The sequence below is a fragment of the Drosophila obscura genome, unplaced genomic scaffold, assembly GCF_018151105.1.
Source record: "Drosophila obscura isolate BZ-5 IFL unplaced genomic scaffold, ASM1815110v1 contig_208, whole genome shotgun sequence".
NCBI classification, from domain to species: Eukaryota; Metazoa; Arthropoda; class Insecta; order Diptera; family Drosophilidae; genus Drosophila; species Drosophila obscura.
In genome coordinates this window covers 1,295,426-1,316,400 of record NW_024542799.1, presented here as the reverse complement: position 1 = coordinate 1,316,400, position 20,975 = coordinate 1,295,426, and the positions used below count along the sequence as shown (strand labels likewise).

The 20,975-nt window shown below is 41.0% G+C and overlaps 2 protein-coding genes across 6 annotated transcripts in view; both read left to right on the top strand.

The window, feature by feature from the left end:
* The window catches only part of LOC111064795, a 61,176-nt gene that overhangs the window by 36,738 nt on the left and 3,463 nt on the right, over positions 1–20,975 (top strand). For all 5 annotated transcript variants that reach the window (XR_002606919.2, XM_022352569.2, XM_022352572.2 and 2 more), the window contains one exon: positions 6,104–6,234. Coding sequence is in view for 4 of the 5 variants with exons in the window: in XM_022352569.2 (XP_022208261.2) it covers positions 6,152–6,234 (83 nt within the window). In the remaining variant the exon portion in view is untranslated. The remainder of the gene's footprint in view (positions 1–6,103; positions 6,235–20,975) is intronic.
* On the top strand, positions 10,697–11,538 carry LOC111064796. The gene is made up of 2 exons (XM_022352573.2): positions 10,697–10,799; positions 10,862–11,538. The coding sequence occupies exons 1-2, from the start codon at positions 10,749–10,751 to the stop codon at positions 11,363–11,365; spliced, it is 555 nt and encodes a 184-aa protein (XP_022208265.1). The 5' UTR covers positions 10,697–10,748; the 3' UTR covers positions 11,366–11,538.

The following is a 20,975-nucleotide window of genomic DNA, read 5'->3' as shown; positions in this document are numbered from 1 at the left end:
TTTGTTTTGTTTGTGGGGGCTACCGTTTGTGGATCGCTTTGGTAACGCTTTCTGGCTCATTGTCAATGTCGCTTGCCTCTGGGCGCGCACGAGAGCGAGCTCCACGAAGAGTGGGGCATCATCTATGGGTAGAGTAGGTGAGAGGAGATCTCCACCGCCGCATGATTCATTTGTCGTGCCACCGCATCGATCCGAGGCAATTCCGAATGCAAATAAGCAATGGCCATGATTATAGCTTGATCCGATCCGAAAGGTTCTCGGTTATGGATTAAGAGTTGGGCTTTATGAAGCCCACAATTACCGCCAGGTCTTGTACAAACAGTTTCCACCCACTGGGGTCTAATTGAGGGTAAAATGAGCGGTGATCAGAATGCTTTGCCCATATTTGCTCTCGGTCAAACACTGATTAAACTCTGACTTCGACTTCGACTTGAGACGCCCTCGGGGTGTGCCCCATTACGATTTCAATTTTTTATTTCAAGGATGCAACTGCAGTTGACCCTGAGACTACGTTGCATCGCCAGATAATGGCAATTATGTTTGTGTTTTGGTCAAGGCTGTGCCGAGTGTCGCGACCTGAGAACTGAGCCAGCAAGCCAACCAACGCGTTTCCATCTATTGACTCTGGGAAATTTAAGTAGCCAAACAAGCCAAAGCAAATAGGGACAACCTTCTGAGCAAACAGTAGTCACAGAGAGCGGCTCGGGAGAGAGAGATATCGGATGGATGGTTGGTTCTGGGCAAATAGAAAGGCACTTTAGGAAAAAGTGGGCAGCGCTTATCTAAAGTAAACCCCAAGCCAAAATGCAAAGACCCAGAAAGGGCTCTTAACGCGCTGATTGATGGACATGATCTACAATGGAGTTGGTCAGTAAGAAAAAATATATATCATAGGAAATTACATAAAGTTATGTTCTATTCAAAACCTTTCAATTTCCCCAATATATTTCCATCGTATGGATACTAGAAAAGCCCAGCAGAGAGCTGAAAAAATGAAAATAATTGTGATAAACCAGCCAGCTCCATAATAGAACTCAAACCCCACTGAACTACAAGCAGTTTCAGTTTTTTGATTGATCATATCCACGCGAGACTACGCTGCCCCCCTCCCCCACTCGCAGTAACTAAAAATAGAACTGCAAAGCGTACTCCAAAAACCTAGGCTGGTACTGTACTCGTACTCGTACTCGTAGCAACAATGCACAATCTCCAACTGGGCAGAAGAGCAGAACGCAGCCAGCGCATCCCAGAAACCAGATTAAACCGCAGATGCGCTGTCAAAGAGTGACAGGGCCAGGAGAAACGACTTGATTGCCCCATGTGACCAGGCTCTGGCCCAACCAGCACAGCACCGAGCAGAACAGAACAGAAAAGAGCAAAGCAATATACCCACCAACCGAATCCCAGGACGGAGACCGAGACCGAGACCGAAGCAAACGACAACCACGTTCAACGTTCTAATGAACCCAAAAAGATTTTACGCGCCAAAGACTTTTTTCACGTTGCCCAAGTGTATACACAAGATGCCCCCTCTCGTACACTCGTAGTAGAACTGCGAAAAATAAAAAAAAAAAATTAAAGAAGAGAAGAGAAAGGTCAGTTTTGAGGGTCGAATAAAGAATACCCTTGCCATCCAATCTTGAAGCTAGATATCGATTAAATTGATATTATCTTTGTAGAAAGATATTTGTAGTACTTTCGTTTGGAAGGTACATGCAAGAGATTAATACAATTAATATACAAATTATAAAGATTGATCGAATTCTTGTTCTTTCGATCGATCTTCCCATAACCACATTTATATTGGAATAGAAAGTACAGAGCTTCATTTCGATTAGTTCCCCATTGGGCAGCAGAAGACAAATTCTATGCTAAGTTTGAAAATAAGATCTTCTGGTACTTTCGAATGGTATTTCGTTCTTTCCCCATTATAAGCCCCTCCGTGGCAACTATGTACGTCGTCTACCCACTCTAAAGGGTATGCAAAGAAGCAACGAAGATAAACAGGCGGACATAGAACCAAGGAGAGGAGTTCTGCCTGCCTTTTCTCTGTTTTGATACGATATAAAATTAAAGACCTAATGAAGTGGAGGCAGCGACAACGCGGAGATAAATATGCACACAGCAGCAGCAGCAGCAACAACAGCAACAACACAGAACCCGTTTGACCAGTCACTGCGGCAGTTGTTGTTTGGGGCAAGCATCATCATAATTTTTACTATCAACTTGCAACATTGGGACATATGCGGCGTCTTGCACCGATTGCGTGTGCCTCGGCCCCGACCCCATCTCTGTCTCCGTCTCCGTCTCCGCCTACACCCGACCAAGGTATATGGAACAGGGAGCGGAAGGCAGTCTGAGGATCACTTTAAAGAATTCGAACCAATGAAACACTTACATATAAATGGGTAGCGTTTCGTGCCTTCCCAAAAGAGCGTTCCGTGGTGTCCGAACTGCCTAACCTTTTGTGTTCAATATACCATGAAGGCAACGTTAAAGCGATCGCCGATCAGTGGCAGTGGCTACCATAAGCTAGAACGGGACAAAACAACAACAAAGCCTGTTCACACTCGACCGCTCGCACACACTCACACACACACATATGCATATAGAATTGATATGAAAACAGGTCATTGCCTTAATGGATCTTGACTCTCACCCCTCCAGCACCGCCTTCACCTCCTGCACTATCACTCTCTTCTGCATATGGATGCAAACGAAGAGTGCAAAAGGAACGTAACGAAACGAAACGAAACGAGAAACGTTGCCTGCATACGAAACTACAGAAAATACGAGGAAGGCACTCGGCACATGCACATGCACATGCACACACACGCAAACACACAGAAATCAACGATAAAGATTTAAGCAAATAATCAAATGCATAAACAAGAGAGGGGGAGTTGGGGAAGGGGTAAGACATTGGATGGGATGGGAGAGCATGAATGCGACATAAGCAATGCCCTACAATAAAAGGGAGGGGCAGAGTACTGGCAGAGTAATTGGTAAATGATTTAATGGATTTATTTATTTATTTATTAATATAAATATTTATTATTTATGTATTTATTTATTAAATGGAACCACAATAATTACGATTAAATTGAACGAGTTAAGTGAAAGAGTGGAAGTGATGAAAATTCCTAACATATAGAAATCCAGAACCTATAAAAATCTCGCATAATATTAATAAGCACTGGTTTTTCTGTACATCACTCCAATCAATGCCAGAGCTTAGCACCACCAATACCAATACCCTTTCGAATATCGCGAATCAATGCACTCCACGGGCTGCTTTTATTTTTGGCCCTAGAAGAAGACTCATACGAATCGTCAGCAATTTAGATTTATAGTTAAGGAGCCGTAGTAGCATCTGGAGGCGAATCAGTGTGAAGTCGTGTAAATTGGGTTAAAAGTACAATTGTCATTTAGCCCCCTAATTGGAGGCGTGTGCGAGGCGACTGCAAGTCGCAGATTGGATTTAAGTCCCTGGCCCTGTCACTCGGGCACAGGCCACAAACAAATCAATTTCAATCCACAAATAAACATACATACATATATGTACATGTATTTGTATGTATTTCCATGAATATAGGTATGTATAGTCCTATACAATGAGCTACTGTTTTGGCCAGCTGCTTGACTAAATCCCTGCATGACGCGTGCCCGCCTGAAGCGGACACTGCCAGACTATGGGATCTGGGATCTCAGCTACAGATACAGCTCCAGTACAGTGCCGCTGCCTTTTGCCAGCTGTCGAGGCCCCACTCCATCTGCTCCTTCAGTTGGGGATCTCTTGTGCCACTTGATCTTCTCCACGCTCGCTCTCCGGCTGCAGGCCAATAGATAAGACCACACCGCCCGCCCCCTTCCAACCGATCTTCCCGTCTCGGGGCCTGCTTATGTAATACTAGACGGAGACAACGACTCCTCTGTGGCATCTTTTCGCTCGAGGGCTGGCCCGACTGGTTGGAGGAGCCTGCCTGCTGCCTGCCTGTTTCTGGCTTTCTGCGAGCGGAGAAGCTTGGCGTGCTGCCATTTGATAAATTGCTTTAGTACAGGGGCGGATTTTGCTTGGAAAACTGAGAATATTTCTTCGTATATGATGAGAGAACATTCTACAAAATTATTTTTAAATTAAAATTTTGTATTTAATTTTTTTTTTATTCCCCTTTTCTCAACCTAACCGCTCCTCGGCTTACGCAACAGCTGTCAGCAATAGGTTCAATTGTATTTTTAGCATTGCGCCTCGGTTAAGTAGTCACTGCCATGGGGACCCATGGGGCAGATGGGGCAGCGCTTGTTTGAGTGTGTGTGCGTGGAGGAAGGCACAAGTGCACGGGGTAATAATTTATTTGCAGAGCAGCCTTTTGATGGAGCACAAGAGCAGCAGCAGCACCATCATCAGCAAGTGCCGGACACAAACAAAAAAGAAGTTGTATGCACTGGGGGAAGTAGTAAATTATAGATATTAGGCGGCAGAGTCGACTATTTGATATCTGAGCTAGAATTTAAAATTATGATATATTAAGAAATTGAAAAAATACTATAATATACAATCAAATTAAATAAATAAAACAAAATAAAACAATAAAAAGATATAAACAAAAAATGAATAAAACAAAACAAAACAGAAAGGATAAAGAAAGATATTTATTGAAAGTTCTAACTAATTTATTTAATTTTTACCAACATATATTATTTGATTTTTTATTTATTTTATGTCCCATTAATTAATTTATATATTTTGGTATATTATATAATTTTATTTTATCATGTGATATTATTTAATGCTTTTAGCTGCAAACTCAATTTAAATCCTAGATTATTTCACACAACTCCAAAACTAAATGTTCCACCCATTAATCAAGGTGATGAAAGGTACCTCCGCACACACACACACCTTCCAATATACCCAAGCAACACCCATTAGGTGCCGCCCTCGTGCCACAAGAGTTGAGGCGGTTCTTGGTCTCAATGTGAAGACCTGAGCGGGAATGGGATGGGCAGGAGGAGAGCGACAAGTGCAGCGCTGTCTGATTACACTCATTTGGCACTCGCGTGCAGGCAAATCTTGCCCAGACCCCAGATTCAAACTCCAAAAGAATTACATTTAATGTGCCCTCAGGGCATGTATGGAGTGGTCCGAACCGTGGACCGAACTGTAGTCTCTCTCTCTCTGCAGAGTTCTGTGGACGTGGACCGAAATTATCTAATTTGCAAAAGTTATTGCTATTAATTGGGCGTAATTATTGCGTGTCGTTTGCCAGAGAGCTACATAAATGGCGCCTTTTATGCGTCCATTGTAATCATTTTCCTTTATTTTCTTTACTCCTCGGTCGACCGGTTGCTGCACTTGCTGCACCATGGTCATGGCCCTGGCCCTGGCCCTGATGGCTCTCTGCCACTTCCCACTTCGTCCGCTTGTCAATTTTAATTGATTGTTAATCTGAGCAGAAGCCTGATCTCGACTTCTCCCTGCGATGCTCCATTCCCGATGTGGGGGTTAATCTTATAACGTTCCCAGTTAATTGTATTAAATACGCTCCACGGCATTGGCTGTATGTAGTTCTTGTTGTGGCCGCGCGGAGTTAATGAACCATTGATGATCAAGGATAAGCATGCGGCGGTGCTGTGTGTGGACAGGGCAATTAGTTGGGATCGGCTGTTGTTGATCTGGACCTTCATTGAGGCGATATCTAAATATAGACCCAGGGGGGCTATAAAATCAGTATGGCACGATATGAGAAACAGCAGACATAAACGAATTTATTGCCGATAATTGCAAAAGACAGTGTGAAACACACAAACACAATGGCACATGGCACATTTGAATTAAAAAGTTTAAAATTAAAACAAATTGGTTCTAAGAAATTTTTAAACTATGGTTCAGTCAACCGGAAGCCATGTTGCGAAGTCAGAGTATATTCCAATTCTTCCAATTCCAGTGCTAAAAAATCCTGGTTCTGGTATTGTGAATAGCTAAAGAAATTGCAGTCAATTTTGAAGATACGAAGATTTTTTATAATAGAAGCTATTTCAAGTATATTTGTTAATATTTCATTTGGGCAATCAATTATAATTATAATTATCAATTTTCCAGATTTATTGAACCAAAAACAACCACAACAATGCGACACACTCGGCTGAGATGACGACTCTCGGTCTCTGGCTCATTCTCCCAGCAAATGCAAAACACCTTCGACAAGTCAAGTGGAAATTACTTAACAGCAGGTATTTACTGAACAGACAGTTTGCCATTTTTTATCATCTAAATATCAACTAAATATAACATTTGTTTGGCTTTAGAATTATGCCATTGAATATTTCAAATTTTTACTCTCGTTTTATTGGCCGGTCTTCCTTTATTTTCTCTCTTTTGATATACTTATTTGCAGTTTCCCTAAGTGCGCACTCTCTAGAGTGCTGATTGAAAGGCAAAATATTCCCCAAAAATTGAGTAAAATTTTGGAAGAAGGCAATCTATGGATTGATTGATCCATATATATGCATATTCTTAGTCGCTATATAATTATGAAGTTAATAATAGCTGCTCTAATAAGGATATACCCAATTCCATTTGAATATTAGCATCCAGAGTGGGTGTTGCCTCAAGGTTCATGCTCCGTGTCAATCACGAGCGGCTTGTGGGCCCACATTTGTTTCTGGTCTCTTGTGATTGTTATTAATGATGAACATAAATCAATTGTCTTTTGGGGCAAAGTAACACAATATGTTAACCGAAAAGTTCTACCGCCTCACGTACTGCACTCAGAGCCCAGGCAGACAGATAGAAAGACAGACAGACAGAGCGACCGAGCAGTCAATTATGCCAATTGCCGGCCCCAAAAAGATATTGTATATTCCACGTATGTGTGTGTGCAAATGCAGATACAGATAGATTTGTAGCTGTATGCTCGTGTGCAACGGTTATGCGGTGCTGCGCATGCGCACCGCATGGGGTCTAATAAAAATTAAGCGCGTGTTGCATTTGTTACTGTCGTATGTTGTCGTTGCCTTTTTTTTGGCTGGTGCTGTTGTTGTTGTTGTTGTGGGTCACTTGACCAACAAACGAAACAACACGTACAAAAAAATGACGCGTGACGTGGTTAGGAGGCCCACACCACGCAACAAAGTACATATCTGGGAAGCGATGGGAATATGGGAAACGATTTAATAGTGATCTACACTAAGGCTGTTTTTTGTACTTTTAGAATTTTTGAAAAAGATATTCTAACAATTTATCTGGGAAAATATTTTATAACTTATGAAATCTCAATCTCAGGAGCTATCCTAGAACAGGACAAACACTTCGTATACATTTTATTTTGATATACATTTTTATAATAAAAAATCGAAATAAAATCTATTTACTTTTATTTGTAACTTTTATTACAAAAGTTATTCCTGTTTTCGAAATACAAATCAGATATAAATTTGTTTTTATTATTTATTTTTTTTATAAAAATTTTAGTAACTACGATTCCTGCTCCAATTCAATCAGAGCTAACTCCATTGTGTAGGCCAGTGTTATTTTGGCTTTGCCACTTGTGGCACGAACACACCGCTGTGTGGCACACTAACACAAGGGCAACAACTTTCGCATTAGGCCAGGCCAACAGCAGCAGCAGCACCAGCAGCGTCAACGACAGCAAATTTGCTGGAACCTGCCACGGAAGCCACACAGCCGCCGCACATTGAGACGCGACGCCTTCTCGACTTGGACCCGTGGTGTGCGAGTGCGAGTGCTCGTAGGAAGCCGAAGTCGTTGCCGGAGTCGGAGTTGGAGTTGGAGTTTGAGTCGGTGGCGGGGCCAGGCCTTGTGGCGAGCCTTTTAACATTTGTGCCACAAGTGGCTCTCGGCCTCTTTGGGCTCTGTGTGCATATTGCAGTTAATTTTCGCAACGACGCAATAGAGTTTTCCACGCGCCCACGCCACGCCTGCCAGGCAGGCCGGCCTGCCTGCCCCCACAATGCCACCCCTCCTCCTGCAGCGGCAGTTGCAGCTGGTTTATGACGCCGTTCAATGTGGTTTGCAGCAACAGTGGAGCCGCCTTATCACCTGTTTCTGCAACACGGCCCAGCTGTTTCAGATACTCTATCTCTGGAGGCAAATTGTGTTGATCAATTGATAGGACTGGCTTTAAGACGATTTGATTAACTTTACTCTCACGATCGAATGCTGCCGACATTATGATTTCAATTATTTCTCCTATTGTTTCATCCTATGTTACGGATATATCCATATTTAAATTACCTATTGGGGTTAAAAAAATTCTATTATAAAATAAAATAGAATTCATAAATATAAAGCACCTCACAATAAATAGATAATAATATTTTTTAGCAACTAGTTAATCTAAATATGAAAATATTTAATTTATATATATAATTTAATATATTTAAATCAAATATTTTCATATTAATGTCGGATTGAATTTAAATATTAAATCCCCAAATCACTCGAAATCAAAGTGTATCCCACAATCTGTATAGTCTCCCCAGATCGAAGTTCTTGTTTATATCGCTTTCTGATATTGTGGATTTTTTGGCGCGCAAACTTTTTCAGGTTTCGTAATAATTTGTTTCTTCTTTCGATTTTTCTCGGTTTTTTTCGACTTCAGTTTGGGTTTCGGTTGGGCTTTCTGGTTGTGGACAGCCTCTGGGCAAGAACGACGCCAATCAAACTGCACTTAATTAATTGAAATACGTTACATTAATTACACCATAATTAAAAGTTTGATTTATACTGCTAAGGCAGGCAGTCGCTGGTCTCCAGCAGGTCTCCTCGTCTCGCCGTGTAGGTGTCTGGTTAATTGTTCACCGAGCGATCGACCTGTCTGTCCGCTCTGCTCACATCTCGGCATCAGCGATTTCTGTGATTTCTGCGATTTCAGCGATTTATGCTAATGCCTGTCACCTGCCTGCGAGCGAGGGGTATCATTAATATGGGAGAGCTAAGACTTGGAATATGCAAAACTGACTGGGCTCGCTAGACGGTTTCCTAACCCGTTGTATTTCGTATTTCGTCATGCCTTTGGCTTTATGGCTGTCAACATGGTTAAGGCTTTGGCCAACTGCGTTCTTAGCCATGGCTGTTGGTTGATTGCCATCGATGGGCCCACAGAGAGCCATAGATTAGAGAGCAGTCCCCAATTTGTTTTAGATACATTATTATTCTCGCTTAATTTAGTCGAGCACTAAACAGACATTCAACAGGACATCAACCTGGGGCCTCCCCCTTGAAAATGTTTTCTAATATTTTTGATTGACAATGCTGCCCGGGGAGAGGGGGCCCAGCCCGTCTTCGAACCCTGGGTTCGGGGTCCCCAGTCAAAGAACCATCTAATGTCATGCCTGGCTGAGGACAGCAAACTGTCACTCGTTGTTGGGCTTCACAAGTAATGCCTGTGGCACGGGGCGCAGGCGCTGTTGCAGGCACACTCCACGCCCCAACATGTGTTGCATATTACTTGGAAAATGCCTCAAATTGTTGCGGCTTGCAGATGTTTTGGGGGGGCAAATAGGCATGGGGATGGATGCCCGTGCCCCATTGAAAAGCGGGCGGCAATGCCAAGTTGAAGTGACGTTTTCATTTTTCGGAAAATCCCCTCTCATTTGACTTTTTCCCTATTTATAGGCTGGTGGCAGCAGCGGGCGCGTGTGCGTGTGTGCCCCCGTCCATCGGGCCTAGAGGGCCTAGCCCTCGTTGTTTTGGATCTTGAATGAATCTGCTATAAATATAAACCTAGCGCGCCCCAAAACACTTTCCGGGGAAATCCATCCGTGAAAATGTAAAATATCTCCTGCTGAGTTCTGCTTTTTCCCCCCCGCTCATGTGCGTTTTGTGTGTGTGTTTTTCCATTTCGTGTCTTTTGTCTTCGGGACTCCTGTCTTTTGTTTATAAGTTTTCAATTAATGCTTTATTATCGCCGTTTTTTGGGTGGGTTTCTATTCCATTTTGATGAGCTGTTGATGGGGGCTTCGCTTGAATTTTGTCTGCCATCTGGCGGGGGGAGAGCTGCACCAATTCGAACAAATTGAATTATTTTAGTTGATTTTTCACTACAACACCAAGAAGGAATATGAATATCCTCATTTGTAGGTGTTGAGGAGTGTTTGAGTTTCCTTTTACACTCTGAGTAAAATGGGAATACGAGTAGTAACAAAGTATTCAGTTTATAGTATAAATACAAGTTTAACAAATATAAAAAATTGTATTTAAAAAAATAATATAATATAATGTGAGCGAAAAGACTTTTTATTTTTTTAATTTATATAAATCGAATTTAAACTATTGAAATAAAATAAAAAATGTATGAATATGATTATAAGAAATATTTGAAGAAATATTTGAAAAATACTCACTATCCTATAGCTAATACATGAAATCCACTTGTAACTCAATGGAATTTCAATTGACTGTGGAATACCATTTATCTGCATTGCGAGTATAGTAGATACACCCCACTAGATAAACTCATTCCTGCATTCTATTCAGTATTGTATAATGCAACCCACATATAGGTATATACGTATATGTATATAGTATTTACCCCGTACATAATCTCGTTATTAAATAAAGTTCTTGTTCAAAGATAAAGATCAGCAACAACATTGTTGTCAATGAACAAACAGCAAAGAAGAACAAAAAACAAGATCGTTAATCGTTATAAAACATGAAAATTGCATGCCCGAATCAAGCAATAAATAGGTTGAATCCACTCAACGACAGGGACAGAAAGAAAATGAAGTGGATACTGGCAGTATTATTAATCCAATTGCTGCACAATATTTCGGTGAATATATATACGAAATATAAAATGGATTTTTAATATATATAGATATATATAACTTGTAGTGCGAGCAATCCTATGTGGTGACCAATGAGAAACTGGAGCCCTTCGAGGGCGACTCCGAGACTCTGGTGTTATTCGATACCCTGAAGACCACGGGCCGGGAGCGAGCCCTCAATGGTTCATTCAAATTTCTGGGCGAGATGAATAACGACGACTTTAAGGTGTCCGTCGAGCTCTACTCCAGTCCCAATGGGGATGGTGACTTTAAGCGCATGGCCATGGACGTGCCACAGACCAGCATCTGTGAGTGCTTCAAGAAGTTTTATGTGCAGTTCGTTCAACCTTCGCTGAAACAGGGTGAAACCACCAATTTTCCCACTGTCGATGAGGACACGTGTCCAATACCGGAGGGCGAATACTACATTAAGAATGTCCTCTTCAACACGGAGGACTGGCCGCAGCAAGTCCCGCGGGGCATTCTTAAGGCGATCATAACATTCTTCAATGATGGAAAAAATGTTGGAGGTCTAATTGTGGTCGTCAAGATTGAGGATCGTCAGAGCTAGATCCGAGTATCGTTTGAGTGGTGGACGGGAGTGATTCTTAGCAGATACGAATTTTGAAACGGATGTGAAAATTTGTTGGCGGTTTCAGTTTTTGCTTTGAGGGTGAGAGACGTTTATATTTTTATTACCTTATATTCAAATTGTCATTAAATAAAAGTCTTTGAAAGCGAAAAGATTATTGCAACAGCTGCACGACCCTAAGAACTATGACCCCATTGTGTCAGACCCAAAGCACCTCAAGAGTTCGATAGATTTCGAGTGTGGAATCATAGCCATAATGCCACAATGCATAAAATTGCAATACAACGGCGATCGATCGCTTGGGCCCCCTGTAGATCACAGACAATGCACTTCACTGCAGAGACACGATCAAAGTCAAGCTGTCAAGCGACTTCCATATGACACTGTAGGTGTCACGCACCCCCACCCACCCACTCCCAACCTGCCTCAAGCTGCAACCTAGCCCCTTATGCCTCTCTCTCTCTATCTCTCTGTCTCAATTTATGCAAAGCACATCTCAAGATCGATCAGAAGTTACTCAATTAAGTGCCAACAATTTGCTGTGAAGTTTTCAATTTCAATTGCCTTGTGCTCGGGCGCACAGAAACGTGCCACATGTTGCAAGTGCTACGCCAGTGCCCAGTGGCCTACCCAGCAGGTTTTTCTTTCGGTGCTGCATGCGCTAATTTGAGCAAATCAAACAAGACCCCCAGACCCCATCGTTGGAGTTTCGAGTTGTTTCTTTTTTTTTGGCGTCAGAGTCGGAGTCGCAGATCCAACCAGTTTCGATCTGCGCCTGTGCGCGCTGCGTGCACTTTTTGTGGCCACCAAAAATCGAAAGAAACGAAAACACCTGCCACAATTGATTAAATCACTGCAATTTATTATTATGAAGTTCCAAAAGAACGACAAAACAGATACAAGGGAACACGCCAGGCATACAGATGTACATACATACATATGTATGTGCATGCACTGGTTGACTGATTGAACCATTTTGATTGGATCTAGATCGCAAATGAAACAGACATTTCAGCACTTTGCAGGTTTAATAATTCTTGATTCATATATTGAACACATTTATTTATCAGCTTTATCACTTGCAGCAGGCTATAAAAAAAATGCATTGAAGGAAATTAAATTATGTGTGTTTCACATATTGCCTGGAAAATAACGAGTTTGATTGATTTTGTCTATCTTGAGTCTCGCTGTGGGTGTTCTAGCCACGTACGCGAGGGTTTCTACTTGCCCCGGACTCAATTCAGCTTAGACACAGTGGCTACCCAATCATTTTCCGCCTTTGATTTATGCAAAGTTGAGATAAATCAAAGATTTTGCGCAATAAACTTTTGGCACGTTCTAAAAGTGTTAATTGGATTTCTTTTTTTTTTTTTTTGGCTTAAACCCACAAACTTTTTGCAGCAACGAATTTGTGTGTGGGTCTATAGTCGATGTCGATCATTGATTTGATCTAGCGTTGTAAGTGCTTCGATTTGGTTTTGCTCGAATGGCGGGCACTCGTCAAATGTAAATGAGCCTCATTATGGTAATGGCTTAGTTGGTTTCGCCATAGATTGGATTGGTGTCTGATAGGGAAGTTGAATGACTTTTTGAATGGCTATTTATGGCTTAAAACAAAAGAAAAAATTTGGTTTCAAGTTAATAAAGTTGATAAGTTCCTAAATAAGTTAAATATCAATTGATAATTCGATACATTTTTATATAAAATCCCATATATTTGATAGATAAATATTGATTTAAAAAAACCGATAGGTATTGATAAATAGTTCGATAAATATCGATAATCGAAAAGAATAAGTCTCAAAGTACAAGAAATTCAATTAGAACTCATTCAGAACTCATCCAGGGTTCATAAACATACTCATTATACCTCCTTGGATATTCCCCAAGTGTTTCCTTTGCCATTCTTTTGATTATTTTTTTATAATTTTATTTTTAATGTCTGGGCATCTCTTTAACCCCCTTGGTGATCAGGCCACACTCAAAAATCGTTTACAGCGAAGTGATAAATCAGAATAATTGATATAACCCAGAGAGTCTTCTTGGCTCTCAGCTATCTGTAATTTTTAATGTCTTCTTCAAGAATTCCGAGTGTGATCTCGATGTAGTGTTTCTCGATCTCTATTTGATTATTTCCAGAACTTACACAATAATTTTAATGGCAGCCAAAACAGGGTCATAAAACTGTTCGAATCTCCACTCAAGAACACACAGCTGCAGCAGCAGTTTGCCCTCCTTTTCCTACCCCGGGATCGTACAAATTGTTTTCAAACAGAACTATGGCATCTATCTCAAGGCCCAGCGCGACAATGATTAAATATTTGAAACTTCTGTTTCGGCCCCCCCGCCAAAACAAGAAATATATATTGAAGCTGGCGAGACTGTAAGAATTTTATTAATGGGTCGCGTGATTTAATGTGTACCCCAGTCGATATGGATACAGTCATAAATCTGTATAGAAATATGTGCCGCCTAATTGCGTAATGATTGAGTTAGTTGGTGGCTTGCTTTTATGATCCTAACCGCTAATTGTAGGAAGATATTTTTCGGAGATTGCCTCCCCATGGTAGTAATGGGAGCCTCAGAACCAGCTTGAAATTTTAATAGGGGGTTCTCTAATCCCAATGGACTTAATTTGGGATGTGATTAGAAAAAGTTTCTCACGTTCTGTGGTACAGGTTAAATAAGGAAAAAACCAGAATGGGTCTGAAAGCTAAATCAAAGTACATTTCCATTAGTTTGCCATTGTGCCCCATTCGGCCTGTCATCACAATATTTCAAATACATTCCCCACTCCCCATGGTAGAGTCATAAAACTTTTGCTAATTAAACGAGAGCACAACAGTTGGTGACCCAAATCTGGTGACCCTTTGTCTCGCCATAAGACTGCCCTCCCACACCAAGAGACATAAAAAATTGAAAGATTTTTAATGGGCAACAGCCCGAAAAGAATTTCAACAGATTTTCCACTCGAATGTTTTCGCCAAAAATGGCAAAAATATTGAACCAGAAATCCACTACAAAGTACAGACCGTACTTCACTTGTTGGAGTGGAATATCCTCCTCTTGGACAGTCCATGTCCGAGCATAAATTCTCACTTCAAAAAAAGGAAATAATGTTGCTTTTTTTTGCACAACTTAGAGCTTTTAGGGGGCTTAATGATGATGGAACAGAGTATGTGAAAATCACGGCTTTTCCAAACGGACAAAACCTTTTAAAGAAGAACACACACAGAAAATGGAGTAAAATATCCACAAGCCTCAAAGTATGCAAAGGTAGAGCGTGAGAGGGAAAGAGAAAAGGTCCAAAACCAATTTATAGATAATAAAATAATTAATCATGCACTTGTCGTCCAACCGAAAAGTCCGAGAGACTCCGAGGACACGCAAACACCCAGCACATTATGTGGCCAGGGACCGCCTCCTTGGATGCCGGATACTCCTCTGGCCATGCCATTAGCTCCACTGTCCAAATGGTCTACGAGTCCTGACTATGATTGATGTCTGCTGGGAAAGCCAAAGTGATGGCAATGACTAAACACAATTTTCCAGTCAGTCGCAGTGTGTGCGAAAAATCACAAACATTTCTGGGCATGGGGATGATTATGATAAGACAATTTGACTTCACTGGCTTCGCTCTCTAATTAAACTTGTCTCGGGGAATACACTTTTTCCAATTCTTTCTTCTTTATTTTTTTTTTGTTTTGTGCGGCATCATGGTAAATAAGAAGCGTTACTCATTAATGCAGGCACAGCCACTCAGTTGACTCGATGAATTATTCATGGGACAGCCGTCTGTGTGGGTGTGGTCGCCCCTGATTTTCACTGGCCAAACCTTATAATTGACTCGGGTCCTTTTCCCTCCCTTTTGCTTACCCTTACAAGTGGCACACTTATAGCTCGCATGGGTCTCTCATTCGGTTTCATAATTGATCTGGAGTGCCAGCGTTTCGGGACTATTTGGGGTTGGGTTCCTTAGCAAAATTAAGTGATTCAAAATGATAAGATGACTTGACTAAAAGGAAGAAAGTATAACAGGTGTCGGGATATATGGACAGTGGTCCGGTGTTTAAACAGGAAATAGTCCGCAAGAAAACAGATTAAACGGTCTTAGGGAATGACAAACTTCTTGAGTCATTTTGAAGGCCTAATCCGTTTTGGGAATTGGCAGGAAGTAATAGACGAAATTAACAAGGGATTACAGGAAAATTTTGGGTATGCAAGATACATGAATTAATAATTTAATTAATATTTTGTGTAACTATTACAATTTTATAATAGATAAAAATAAATATTTATATTTATTTTTAATTGAAGCGAAAACAATTATCAGATTTAGTTATTTGAAAATATTAATAATGAGAACATGTAATATTTTTAAACTTTTAAACTTGTTTTATTTGTTGTAAAGTTTTAATCCGAATTCGGGGTTTTAAATAGAAAAATAGCTATGATACTTTTTTAAACTAAAATCGGATCAAATAACCCACAGCAAATCCATTCTAAAAAGCTTTTAGAACATTTCCCTTTATGATTCGTAGATTTTTGTTTGTGATTCAACCAATTACCAAGCATTATCCCTGCTTAACCGAGCCAAACCTCGGGACACTCGGAAGTCTCGCATGGCGAAAATTTTGTGCAATTGCAAAGCGTTGAACAATGATTTATGTGGCAGCGGGCCGCACCTACATTTATGCCATGCAACACTGGCCATAAATCACACCAAAAACGCAAAAGCTGCGATTCTAGTACGGACCCAGTCCGTACGAACCAAACCCACAAACAAACAAACAAACGAACCAACGCAGCGGAGCAGCCAGCCAATCGAAGAACCAGCCCGAACTGTCTGTCAGAAAACGGGCAAAGTCAAAGTCTTTGGGGCTGACTGCAAGTTCCCCGCGACAACAAATTGATATTTTTAACATGCGAGTTCAAATAGATAAAGTCAATTGATGGACAGAGACAGAGAGAGAGAGACAGACAGACGGACAGAGTGGGACTGAGGCACAAATAAGAAAAATCAGTAGCAGTAGCAGGGCCCCCAAGCAGACAAGGCAAGCGCTGTGCGAGTGCGGGCATGGCATGACAATTAGTCGACCCACAGGGGCCCACACAGTGACGCCTCCTTGGAACAAAGAGACAGCCAGCACTCTAGAGCCGCACAGTGGTTCCAGGCAGGACTATGCTGAATTTGAAGAGTCCTTCGATTAGCCTGGACAAGGCTTTCAAATTATCTTTGAAGCAGAATCCTAGATCATAGAATATTCTCATGGGTTTCTGTCAAATATTTATATATTAGCTGGTGGGTAAATATTTATTGTTGAACCACAGTGGCCCGTCTCTGGCATTTGCAACGCATTTGTGTTGTCAATTTGTTTGCTTCATTCCGCTTGCCGCCCCTGCCACTCCTGTCCTGCTGCTCTGCTCGCACACTTGTCACAAATTGTGCAAATTTATTTTACGCGCTAAATGCAAAACGTGCCCGGCCAGCTAAATGGCTAAAAATTACAGCTCAAAGAGAGATTCTTTGCTTGGCAGCAGGGCCTTCCTTCTTCCACTGTCAATAGAAGAGGCTGCGAGCAGGAGCTGGATGCTGGGAGCTGTTAGCCTCTGCTTCTGAGACTTACTTCCCCGAAGTACTTGGGGCCACCCACCTCTCAAACTTAACGTTTGGTGCGGCTTTTAATTTGAAAACCCCCTCTTTCGGTGGGGGGTTGAAGGGGCAAGTCTTTGGCTGTCTAACAATGCGTGAAGTTTGTCGCCGCTTTTGATGGATTACAACCGAGAGGAGTTTGGAACTTTTGACTCTGGGGCCTTCTAACACTTTTGCCTTTTGTGCATTGTGTGTAATTATTAATGTATGGCCACAGCAAAGGCTTTTCACATACAATTTTTTTTTTTTGTTAGCCATTATGCAATTTATTTCAGGTCTAGCGCTTGACAAGTTTTCTGTTCATTTTATGCCACGATGGGCAGGCCTTTTTTGATTAATTACCCAAAATGGCAAGGGGGACTCGGCAGGAATGCAAAGTGTTTGAAGGATTCACAGGAAGTTTGAATTATTAATTGGAAACGATTTAGAGTGCTCTAAGAGTACACCACACAAAGAATTAAAAGGATTAAATTAAGCTCTCAATCGGTAGCTTCGGTATGCTGATGCTAAGATCAAGAATGTGTACGGTAAAAATACAGCTACACTCATTTATAAGACATACAGATATAAGGAACAGGATAACCTATAATAGTGTTTGTTTATTTATAATTTTATATAACACATTTCTGATAGTTTTAATTTTTTTTATCCAATTTAACAGTTATAAATTTTTCTCTCGAAACGATAAAAGTCAGAAAGTAATTTTAATTTCATTATTAATATTATTATTAGAACTATGGTTTTTTGCATTATACAAATTATAATCCCTCACGATTTTTGGCTAAAATTGAAATATCCTTTTGCAAGGTACCAAAAAGTACTCTTCTCCTCCTTTACATGTTGACGACACAGACACACACACACATGTGGGACATCCTGTTTTTCTTTTAACAGAGCTTACAGGCGCTTATCTCACTTTGCTCCTCCTCCCTTATTTATGCGGGTCTGGCTCCTCTACGGTGCGGTTGTTTCTGCTTTAGTTTTTATATTAAAATCGCTGCCAGACTGGACGACTGGACCACTGGCTATTAAAAGGACGATGCGGCTGTCTGCAGCGGTCGTGGAGAGCACGACACAGACAGTGGGAATACCTTTTACGTAAATCCCAGTAGGAAATTAAAAACCAAAATGAAGTTGAAATGAGAACACAGGGCGGGGACAAGAACACATAGCGACACTGACCAACGAAAATATATCGTCATATTTATAAAAGCGCAGCCCAGCAGCAACAGAAGCACCAGCGCCAGCAATACAGGGACAGTCGTCCAGTAGGGTCGTCAAAAACACCTTATTACCGATAAAAAAAAAACACAGGGGGAAAGAGGGGAGATGAGAGTCGGGACAAAGCCAACGGGTGCCCCACCAACTGACAACTGAGTGACGCAGCCGCGGGTGTCAGGACCTGACCGGTGCTCTTTTTCGTTTTGTTTTGCTTCCCTAGTCGGGGGGGTTGCAGCGCCACAAAAGCAGAGACAATTAAAATGGATCTGGCGGCAAAAGTCGCGAAAGTCGCTAGCAGGACATGCCACTAGCGTCCTGTTGCCTGGCCGCGGCCTTTGGGTGTGTGTGTGTGCTGGCGATTAATGAGTCTTTAGCGTTTCCAGTCGCACGGAGTTATGATGATTACTTTGACTCTGTCCCGCCCCTGAGCCCGATCTGTCACTGCCTTTCCCTCACCCCACTGACCAGCCACCTGTCTGTCTATGTGTATCCAAGTCTGCGTAAATAATACGTGTACATACGTCGGTATATAAAACCAGACGGAATCGGAATGTCCTCTATCCAGGAAGACTATAATATAATATTTCTATCCATGATAAAAGTCATAGCACTCTTTTAAAAGTAAAAATCTCACTGGTGGAGAGGGAGATCTGACAATGGCAAGAGAGAGTGAGTGAGGTAATGCACTCTCTTTGGGTACCCTTAACTGCAAAGCCACACTGGGAGAGAGATAGAGTGCGCAGGTTGCTTGTTTTGCTGCAAGAGTACAAGAAATTGACAATTTTTAACCCGAAAACAATAAATTAGATTTATTAAAAATGGGAATTATTTAAGGAAAATAAATGAATGAATCATTATACTACAAAACTACTATACTAATACTATTTGAACTGTATTTAAATTGGGTAAGATTTATTTATAAAATACAAAGAAGTATTCTATGATTTTTTTTTCTCTCTTTGGAGTCATAAACTTTCGCAGACTGCCATAATTTTGATCCACCTCATACTATAATTTTTTGTTGCGACTGCTAATCATAAAAAATATTAAGCTCTGATTTTGACGCGACATTTTTAACGTTCGAGCGTGCTAATGAGGTTTTACCGAGTACTGTCTGGGCGGTTCGAGTCCGAGTTCGAGTCCCGAGTACGAGTCCCTTTCCCTGTTAATTAGTTCTTCCGCTTAAAAAGTGTTTAATGCTTACGTGCTAATATGTATTTTTTCCACCTTTTTTTTTCGGCGACACAGTGGAATGTGTCCCTTGACATGCGATTAATAAATAAATGCCTGGAACCTTGCGTGTCGAAGCCGGGGGTCTCTACGTCTGGGTCCGGGTTCAAGTCCTTAAATGCCTTTTGTTTGTAATTTGTTTATGGGTTCATTTCCCGGCGGTCAATTGCTTGGCGCTCGTCTGTGATTTTTTTGTTCTTCCTCCTTCCTGTGGCGGGCCTTTTGTTAGGAACTCTTTTTTTTCGTACTTGCGAAAACACCTTTTCAATTAGCCTGGCCACACTTAAAATCCATTTCAGGCGTTAATTTTTGATAGAACAAAAAGCATTTATGCTCGGCTTCACTGGCAAGTGACACTTCTGCACTTGGCGGCACCCGGCAACACCTCGAACACTCGTACTCTGATTGCGGAAGGGTTTCGTTTCTACACACCATCTACGGGCTCTCGACGGGCTCTTAATTGGGCGCACAGACGTGCCCACATTAAAATAAAAATGTCGATTCTTTCATTGGGAAAAGTGTCTCGCATAATAATAAAATGAAAATACCTAATAATGTTAATTTCCAGTAAAGTGCTACAAATTGATTTCACGCATAAAAAAAGCTACCAACAAAGGAAAAGAATGTTAAAAAGCAGAACCACAAATTGAGTTGTATAAAAAAAGCAGAGAGACCAAATTGGAGTCTGCTGATAAGAACCGACAATGGACATAAGGAAATGGTTCGAATGCAAAATTTAGTTTGGATACAGTCAAATATTAATAGTAGGAATTCGTAGGAATCTACTTAATTTTAGCTTGTTTGTATTTAATAACCGAATATTTAATTTAAATTAAATTTTAATATTAATTTAAATATAAGTAAAATATCAACTTAATTTAAAAAAAATTCCATTGACTAAACCCTTCTGCAATCAGAGTACGAGTATTCGAGGTGTTGCCGTGTGACGCCAAGTCCCAAGTGTCACTTATTAAACTCTAGTAAACCCCGACTGAAGGTCTACTAAATCTGTCAGTTCAACAGAACTTAATCCCACTTTGCTCCCCCAATTAATTTCATACTAAAAGAACGGTGAAAAGCCAACAAATTCACACGCCTCTGAGTCAGTTCTGACTCATTTTAATTTCCCAAACAAATCATTTGGACCCAACAAGTTCAGAATATTTGTAACATTGCCACAAATAAAAAAAAAGAAAGAAAAAAGAGAGAAAAGATAACCGAAAATGACAAACATATCTCTGGATGTATCTCTCTTTATGTTGTGTATCTGTGTATCTTTTGGCTGTATCTGCTGCACGTCTCATTGTCATTAACCCCTGCCTGAATTCCATGCCTTTCTCTCAATCAGAATCTTTTGCGCCTGTGTCATCTAATTGACATTTGTTAATAGTTTTTCTTTCTATTTTCCATCTGCTGATCATAAAAGGCGTTTGTTCATGAAAATTGTCTGTAATTTTTTTTATTGCTTGTCCAGGTATTCTTTTC

Coding starts and splice junctions, on each gene's coding strand:
- LOC111064796 (XM_022352573.2), top strand. CDS start 10,749: ATGAAGTGGATACTGGCAGTATTATTAATCCAATTGCTGCACAATATT. Junction 10,800..10,861: donor AATTGCTGCACAATATTTCG/GTGAATATATAT, acceptor TATAACTTGTAG/TGCGAGCAATCCTATGTGGT.